This window comes from Rutidosis leptorrhynchoides, chromosome 1 (genome assembly GCF_046630445.1).
Source record: "Rutidosis leptorrhynchoides isolate AG116_Rl617_1_P2 chromosome 1, CSIRO_AGI_Rlap_v1, whole genome shotgun sequence".
Classification (NCBI taxonomy): domain Eukaryota; kingdom Viridiplantae; phylum Streptophyta; class Magnoliopsida; order Asterales; family Asteraceae; genus Rutidosis; species Rutidosis leptorrhynchoides.
Genome location: NC_092333.1, coordinates 106,741,274 through 106,750,795, shown reverse-complemented (window position 1 = coordinate 106,750,795; position 9,522 = coordinate 106,741,274). Strand labels below are relative to the sequence as shown.

The following is a 9,522-nucleotide window of genomic DNA, read 5'->3' as shown; positions in this document are numbered from 1 at the left end:
CGAACATATATTTCATAGCATTATTCCTCAAGAAAGACAAGCTTTTAGTTGCAATTGTTCTATTTACAAGTGATATTCGTTTAAATAATAAAAGGTGAAGACAAAAGACAGATTCGACGAATTGAAGACGCAAACGACCAAAAAGCTCAAAAGTACAAAAGACAATCAAAGAGGTTCCAATTATTGATAAGAAACGTCTCGAAATTACAAGAGTACAAGATTCAAAACGCAAAGTACAAGATATTAAATTGTACGCAAGGACGTTCGAAAATCCGGAACCGGGACCAGAGTCAACTCTCAACGCTCGACGCAACGGACTAAAAATTACAAGTTAACTATGTATATAAATATAATATAATATATAATTAATTATATTAATTATATATATATATTATATTTATAAATAAAAACCGTCGGCAGAGAAAGACTCCAAAGTTGTGAGCTGTGATTTCAATCTCTGCGACTCGCGGAGTTTGAAGGCAAAAATGCCGCGAGTCGCGGAGCCCCTAAAGTCGAAAATCCCTATAAAAGCAACCGAATTCTGATCGCAAATCATAATCTTTTTCTTCTTCTCTCATATATACGTAAAATATATATATATAATTTATATTTTAATTTTAATTTTAATTATAATTCTAATAATAGGGTATGTTAGCGAATGTTGTAAGGGTGTAAGTCGAAATTCTGTCCGTGTAACGCTACGCTATTTTTAATCATTGTAAGTTATGTTCAACCTTTTTACATTAATATCTCGTAGCTAAGTTATTATTATGCTTATTTAAAACGAAGTAATCATGATGTTGGGCTAATTACTAAAATTGGGTAATTGGGCTTTGTACCATAATTGGGGTTTGGACAAAAGAACGACACTTGTGGAAATTAGACTATGAGCTATTAATGGGCTTTATATTTGTTTAACTAAATGATAGTTTGTTAATGTTAATATAAAGATTTACAATTGGGCATCCCTATAAATTACCATATACACTCAATCGGACACGATGGGCGGGGTATTTATATGTACGAATAATCGTTCATTTAACCGGACACGAGAATGGATTAATAGCCACTAGAATAATTAAAACAGGGGTGAAATTATGTACAAGGACACTTGGTATAATTGATAACAAAATATTAAAACCTTGGGTTACACTCAGTCGACATCCTGGTGTAATTATTAACAAAGTATTAAAATCTTGTTACAGTTTAAGTCCCCAATTAGTTGGAATATTTAACTTCGGGTATAAGGATAATTTGACGAGGACACTCGCATTTTATATTTATGACTGATGGACTATTATGGACAAAAACCAGACGGACATATTAAACAATCCAGGACAAAGGACAATTAACCCATGGGCATAAAACAAAAATCAACACGTCAAACATCATGATTACGGAAGTTTAAATAAGCATAATTCTTTTATTTCATATTTAATTTCCTTTATTTTATATTTAATTGCACTTCTAATTATCGCATTTTTATTGTTATTGTATTTAATCGCACTTTTAATTATCGTACTTTTTAATTATCGCAAGTTTATTTTATCGCATTATTATTATTCGCAATTTCATTTATCGTTATTTACTTCATGCTTTAATTTAAATCTTGTATTTATTTTTAATATTTTACATTTGGTTTTAACTGCGACTAAAGTTTTAAAATCGACAAACCGGTCATTTAACGGTAAAAACTCCCTTTATAATAATAATATTACTTATATATATATATTTGTATTTTTATAAAAGTAAACTAATATAGCGTTGAGCTTTGTTTAAAAAAAGATTCCCTGTGGAACGAACCGGACTTACTAAAAACTACACTACTGTACGATTAGGTACACTGCCTATAAGTGTTGTAGCAAGGTTTAAGTATATCCATTCTATAAATAAATAAATATCTTGTGTAAAATTGTATCGTATTTAATAGTGTTTCGTTGTAAAATTTAATAGTATTATATACCACTCCGCTACCACATCAATAATTGATAACCCTAATTTTTCTAAATCAGTTTTTCTTTCAGTTACATAGTGTATTGGTGTCTAGTGCTCAATTGATTGCAATTAGAGTTGTCGTTAGTCGTTATTTTGCGCGATTGTTGTCGTTTGATCTAATCCCGAATTTAATTGCTATGAATCTGATTATATAAGTTTATGTACTGATCTTATATTGTATCTAGATGGATAGAGCTCAAAAAATTAATAAATTTGGACTTTGATTTTGCATGATTTCGTTATCGTATGCTCAAGTTATGATTAATCGAAGTTTTCGTTAGGATTTTGCATGTTATACGAATTTTCTGGATTATATGCTTTATGAATTGGTCAATGTAATGATAACCATTGAATTCCTTGTTAAAAATTACTCAAGTTGGACTCAAGAATCGTGTCAAAAGGTTTTGTATTGCTCTAGGTGTGATAAAATGAAAATTGACGTTTTATATTGAGCTGAAACTGTTTTTGAAGTCACAGGAAATGACCTCACATGAATTATAAGTTGATTGAGACTTTGATCTTCTGGAATATGATTATTTATATGTTTCTAAGCATGTTACATTTGTATGCTAGCTTCTGAAAATGTGATTTACTATGTGTTTTATGCTACACCAAATGACATGTCTGATTGTTGTTCGAAAACTGAAGGTCTGATTTTTATTGAATTAACTGTACAAATTGGCTACATGAAAGTCTTTGGTATTTTATCACTAAAACTTTGGAGTGTCTGGAGTAATCTCCAATTAGCATTTCATTAAAAACTATTTTCAATATTAAATGAAAATTTTTCTAAAACTGATGCGCGTACAGAAACTGATTTGGTAAACCGTAACTAGACCCTTTCTGAAACCCGACTTGTAGACATCGTATGAGAACCTGGCTAGGGTTTTTGGAATCATTTTTTTAGTCTATTTATGATCTGGAGTTTGCCATGTTGTCATGATTTATGTGCTATGAATTATGTGCGATTGTTTGCGACTAGTGCATAAAATTGATGCGAAACGATAAACTGTAAACGCGTACTTGACGAACTGTGAGCTATGACATGTTACTTGACTTAGGATTGACATGTTGACCAAGTTTGTATGACCTACTGAGATGTTTGACTTTAGTTTACCACTTTGACCGAGTTGACTTTTGGTTTGACTTTTGGTTGACTTGCTTGGACTAGTTGACTTTTATTGCTTATTGAGTCAGTCTGAGCACTAGGACTATGCGTACACTATGGGTTGACAAGGTGTGACCTATGTATTTACTTAAGTTAACCTATTTGACTAGGTTGCATTTATCGGTCGTGATTGTCCGACTACCTTACGGTTTTACTAAGAGAAGTACTGTGCTTTTTGCAAAGGTGAGTCTACAGTCCCTACTACTTTTTACATGGGATGAGATAACATGATTTTTTTAATGTTTTACATATTAGGCACGAGTAACTTAACTAATATACATATGAGTTCAGATCAGAAATCCCTTAGCTTGATTATATTAATTACTTTGCGTAAGCTCGACTTATAGGGACGGTACCGTTAGGTTTGACAAACCTCGCCTCAACGTACAAGGTGCTTATTCTGTTATAACTTGTATACTTGATCGATGTATGCTTAGAAAGGGTAAGAGGAAGACGTGTAGCGCTTTAGCTATCCGCAGGGTTAAAGCCTTATAATCAAGTGCTCATGTTAATGTATAATTTTTATGATATTTTTCAGAAATCTCGTGGCCTAACTTACAATAAATGCTTTACTAAACCTGTAGATTCACTCAACTTTTTCGTTGAGCTTTTTGCATGTTTTTATCTTAGGTCCTTAGAGGTAATGCTTCCGCTAGCTGAGGTGACTTTGATTACTTGTTGCTAAGTACTGGAGTGAAGTCCAGCATGTTTATCGTTTTATTTCAAGAACTTATATTCGCATTAAAAACCATTGTTACAAATAATGTTTTGGGATTACTTATGTTGGTCTTTTATGTCAAATGCTTTTCAGAATTATTTTACATTTAATGACTTTACCATTTGAAACTTAATGCGAATACTTTTCAGAACGTCTCATATAGAGGGCATGACCGTTAACTGTGGGACCAGAGTTAATACGCCGTTAGTGGATTCTGACGGGGTATTACATATGGTATCAGAGCTAAACGGTTACCTAGGCTTAGGCTGCATTAGATGTCGGACTTTAGGATACCTTTTGAGTCTAGACCGTAACCATAGACTAGTTAAGTTACATAGACTATAGTTACACTACCGGTTACCTTATTTGATTTCTATATCTTAATGATATAATTACTAGTGTATTAGCTTTGTGTTTTTCTTGAGTGCTAGATGACTTCTTCCAATCCCATTATTCTTACCGACTCCGACACGGAATTCGAGAAAACTGTGCAAGCGCAGGGAAACACTATACTTGAGTTCGTGGATGATGTTATGTCCGAACCAGAAACGGAGTCTGAACCGGAGGAAGAACTGGAAGAGGAACCGGAGGAGGAACCCGAAGAGAACCCGGAACCCGAATCTGAACCCGACCTTCCCAAATCACCTACTGGCACTGAATCACCTTTCAGGGACCCAGATTATGAAAACTCCTACTAACCGAGAGGCCACCGTAGGATACCGAAAGGACCCGCCCGAGGCAATAACCCATTTTGAAAGAGCTTTCATTATGACAGCCAAACACTTAAGATGTGTCACCGTTTCCATCCCTATGATGCTTCTACTTCCCAACCTAACACCTCCACTACTGCAACTAACGGCAACAATACCGATGACCTTAAGTCGAGAGTTGAGAACCTGGAAAAGATCGTCGAGTACCTGTTGGAGGAACTTCAGAAATTGAAATAGAGATGCTTTATTTGAACTTGTTCCGCTTTACTAGATACTATTTTATATTATTGCTTATTACTTGGTACTCGCACATACATTGCTAGATGTGGTTTTTCTTTTATGGTTTTTACATATGACATGAGTGATATTCTACTTCTTTGTTAATGCTTGAGCAATAAATGAATAATTTTGCTACTTAAAGTGTTTGGTTTACTATTGTCTGGTAATGCATGATAAGTTATTAATAACTAATGTGAATGGTTTATTGTCACTACTGTTATCATTTCATGTTGTTACTTAGTGTTGAGACTACTACTGTACACTGTCACTACTAATGTTACTACTAAGCACTATGTATCACTACTACTTACTACTAGCACTACTAGAATCTTAACGATTTAATATTATTTACTATGCATCACTACCAGTTGCTAGTATATTTTTACGTACCGATTTCATTGATGCTAACCTGGTGTGTTATCGTGACAAGAAAGATAATGCCACCAAAGAAGATTACCCAAGCTGGTGTCTATCTGTGGATCAATGAAGGTCTAACCGAAGCTGTGGCTGAACTCCGGAATGGATATAACAGCAACAACACTAAAAACACCGGTAACCAGCCGAACCAGAAAAACCAAGACGCCACCAATACTCAGCACAAAAACCAGGATACCACCAACACTACCAACACAGACAACCAGCAACCCAACAATGTCAAGACCAACACTAACCAAGGAGGATGCACATATAAGACTTTCACGAGCTGTGAACCACACTCATTCACTGGTACTGAAGTCCCGGTCGGCCTGACTCGTTGGTTCGAGAAGCTTGAGTTTGTTTTCCGTATCAACGACTGTAGAGATGCCGATAGGACGAAGTTTGCATCCTGCAAGCTGTCAGATGGTGCTTTAACATGGTGGAATACGTATGCGAAGTCTGTAGGTATGGATCAGGCTTTTGATACTACTTGGGAGGATTTGAAACAGAGGATGATTGAAGAGTATTGTCCTTATAATGAGATTGATAAGATGGAGCGGGAACTCCAGAACTTGAAACTGGTTGGTACTGATTTAGCCAGCTATAATAGGAGATTCTTTGAGCTTGCTCTTATGTGCCCGAATATGGTTACTCCCAAACGCCGGAAGATCACCTTGTATGTGAAAGGGTTAACCGAGAACATCCAGAGTGGTGTGACTACTTCGAAGCCAAGGACTATTCAAGAGGCCGTTGAGATGGCTCATGAGTTGATGGATCAAGTTGAACAATGAGGAAAGGCTCCTGCATCAACTGAGACTAAGACTTTCGACAACAAGAGGAAGTGGAACAATAACAACTCTAGAAAGAACTACAACCAGCAGCCTTACAAGAAATAGGATACCGCCAAGGGTAAAACTACTACCCCGAATACTAACTCTCGTTATAAGGGAAGATTTCTGTTATGTGCTAAATGCAATAGGCATCACCCGGGAGATTGCATAAAGCGATGTGATAAGTGTAAGAAGAATGGACACCTGGCCGCGGAATGTAAAGCTGGTACAAATGTTTGCTATGGATGCGGGAAAACTGGTCATTTCAGAAAAGATTGTCCTACTGCGACTAAGAATACTGAACCTGCCAGAGGAAGATCTTTCAACATCAACTCCAATGAAGCTCATGATGATCCTAAGTTAGTCACGGGTACGTTTTTACTCGACAACCATCATGCTTATGTACTTTTTGATTCTGGAGCTGATAGGAGTTTTGTTTCTAGAGATTTTTGCCATAATCTTAAGAATCCTGTATCGTCATTAAAAAACTTGTACTCCATAGAACTAGGGAATGGTAATCTAATGAGAGCTGATAAGGTCTATCGTGATTGTACTTTGATTTTGGCTGGAACGTCTTTTAGAATAGATGTGATATCGATTAAGATAGGAAGTTTTGACCTTGTGGTTGGAATGGACTGGTTAGCTGAGAATAGAGCTGACATCGTTTGTTATCAAAAAGTAATTCGCATACCCGTTAACGAAGATGAGCCGTTGATGGTGTATGGAGAACGAAGCAATACCTCGTTATACTTCATTAATTGTTTGAAGGCGCAGAAAAATATAAGAAATGGTTGTCTTTCTATGTTGGTTCACGTGAGCAAAACTAAACCTGAAGGCAAGAAACTCAAAGATGTGCCGATTGTCAGAGAATTTCCCGATGTTTTTTCGGATGAGTTACCCGGATTGCCACCGCATAGAGATGTAGAATTCCAGATTGACCTAATATCTGGAGCAGCACCTGTAGCCCGCACGCACCGTATATGTAACATCCTCAGATCGGGCTTAGAAGTAAGATGACTTTTTTGCTCTTAGGCATAATTGTGTGGTTATTTATGCCTTTATTTTAATTATATGTTTGGTACTATTTTATTGTGTGGTTAAGACCAGTTTGTGACAAGGGTAACAGAACAGGTTCGTTTATTTAATTTGAACTCCGTTAGGGCAGTCAAATTAAGTATGAAAGTTATCAGATAACTGGTAAATACCCGTGTGTGATGGGGTATGATATTTAACCCACATATATAAGCTTGATTCAGCTCATTTCCTTCATTTTCTGGAAATTTCCTAAACACCCCGTACCTAAAAATCTTACTACTTGAAACCTTAATTTCTTAATCTCATTTTGGGTGTATCAATTATGTTGTAAAGTTTATTACTACTGATTTCATGATTATTTCAAGGTAACAATCCATGTTTTTCAACTTCAAATTGATGGATTTGTGTGGTTCTATGTTAGGTTTTGTCAAAAGTGCATTTTAAGTCAAATCTATCTAAATTGTTGTTGTTTTGGTGTAAAACAAGAGGGTTTTAGTCCCTAGATCTTTTCTTAAACTTATGGAGTCGAATTGTTGGGTTAAAACGAGTCAAATAATGAGATTGAGTGATTTTGGTTCGAAACCCGTCGATTTCTGCTGCTGCTGCACGAAGAACACAACCGTACAGTTGCAGGCTGCAACCGCACGGGTACATTGTGCAACTGTACGGGTGTATGTGTAACCGTACGGATGTAGTGTTGTTGGTGCAACCGAGAAGAGAGTGTGAAACCATACGGCTGCACTCTGCAACCGTACAGATGGACTTGCAATCGTACGGATGCATGTGCAACCGTACGGATGCAGATCAGTGATGCATTGTTGTGTAATCTGGCTATTTTCTAGCCGTTATGCTATCCGCGTGACTTATGATAATCAGGATGTAAATTCTGAAAATGCATAAGTGTTAGGTGGACTTTTAGTGACACTTTTGTTACTGATTTACTGTACTGTGCTATTTTGTGCTAACAGACAGAAACTAACTTAATTTGCCTTATGTTCAGGTGATAAGGAAAATGAAGCAGCTCAGTGATAGATTATCCGAGCTAGTTGCTGGTATTCGATGAGTGGGTCTATCTCCGGATAGAGTATTAAGTAGCTGACACGCTACTTGTTCAGACTCTTTACTCTTATGTTTATATCCCGTATGATTGCCATAGGTAGTTAGATATTACCATGTTAGTTAGGACGATTGCATGACTGATTATCTGTGATCTTATGTCCACACTGTTTGTTGGACACCAACCAAGGCGGCAAGGTTGGGAACCCACCGAGGCGGCAAGGTTGGGTTGGTGTGGGATCGACTGTGGTAGCCTGGTCGGGTCTTGATGTTACTGATTGTTCAGTATAGCATAGAAGGACGCATGTGTTGCGTCTGGACAGTTATGCGGTGGATTCAGTAAAGCGGACTATCGGTAGACTGTAGCCTGATCAGCTAAGTCGTGTGCTCGTACAAGCCGCCTCATATTGTCAGTTGTTGTTGTATGCTAGTTCAGGACATTAGCATTTATGTGACCTTTGCATGTTCAGTTGCTTATGCTTGGTCTGTTAGATAGTATCTATTCACTTAGCAGTTGTGCTAATTCTCCCACATTTTTACCCCTTGCAGGTGTAGGTACTACTGTTTAGGATGGGTGTTGCGGATAGGATAGATGACATGTTTGACTATAAGCTGAACTCTGATGTTTTCTCTTTTGTAATGTTTTCACGTAACATCGACGTTTTGGAAAGTTGTAACGAATGTTAACTAAGTTGAATTCTTAACTAAGGGTTGTAAACATTAACTAAGGTTATTGTGGTATTTATGTAAATACTTCCGCTGTGTTTAAAAAAAATCAGGGTGTTACAGTATAGACTTGTACTTTCAGAATTGCAAGAGCTGTCTAGTCAGTTACAAGAGCTTTTGGACAAAGGATTCATTCAACCGAGTTCTTCACCATGGGGAGCTCCAGTTCTTTTTGTTAAGAAAAAGGATGGATCAATGAGACTCTGTATCGATTACAGGGAATTGAATAAGCTGACTATCAAGAATTGGTATCTGTTACCAAGGATCGATTATTTGTTTGATCAGTTGCAAGGATCGGGATGTTACTCTAAGATTGATCTGAGGTCAGGTTACCATCAGATGAGAGTAAAGGAGACAGATATACCGAAGTCAGCGTTTAGAACACTCTATGGACATCATGAATTTACTGTAATGCCGTTTGGATTGATGAACGCACCGGCTGTGTTCATGGATCTCATGAACCGTGTGTGTAAGCCATATTTGGACAAGTTTGTTATTGTGTTTATTGATGATATTCTGGTATATTCTAAGGACGCAGAAGACTATGAACAACATCTCCGTTTGCTACTTGAGGTGCTCAAGAAAGAG

General features: G+C 36.7%; 1 protein-coding gene across 1 annotated transcript; it reads left to right on the top strand.

Moving 5' to 3' along the window:
* The first annotated feature begins 5,307 nt into the window (after positions 1–5,307).
* Positions 5,308–7,134, top strand: LOC139887976 (uncharacterized). The gene is made up of 3 exons (XM_071871018.1): positions 5,308–5,665; positions 5,753–6,053; positions 6,267–7,134. The coding sequence occupies exons 1-3, from the start codon at positions 5,308–5,310 to the stop codon at positions 7,132–7,134; spliced, it is 1,527 nt and encodes a 508-aa protein (XP_071727119.1).
* The last annotated feature ends 2,388 nt before the right edge of the window (positions 7,135–9,522 follow it).

Bases quoted from the DNA above. Each gene is read 5' to 3' on its own strand.
- LOC139887976 (XM_071871018.1), top strand. From the start codon at position 5,308: ATGCCACCAAAGAAGATTACCCAAGCTGGTGTCTATCTGTGGATCAAT. The intron at 5,666-5,752 runs GTAGAGATGCCG...CGAAGTCTGTAG, and splicing joins TGTTTTCCGTATCAACGACT to GTATGGATCAGGCTTTTGAT. The intron at 6,054-6,266 runs GTTGATGGATCA...TAAATGCAATAG, and splicing joins GCCGTTGAGATGGCTCATGA to GCATCACCCGGGAGATTGCA.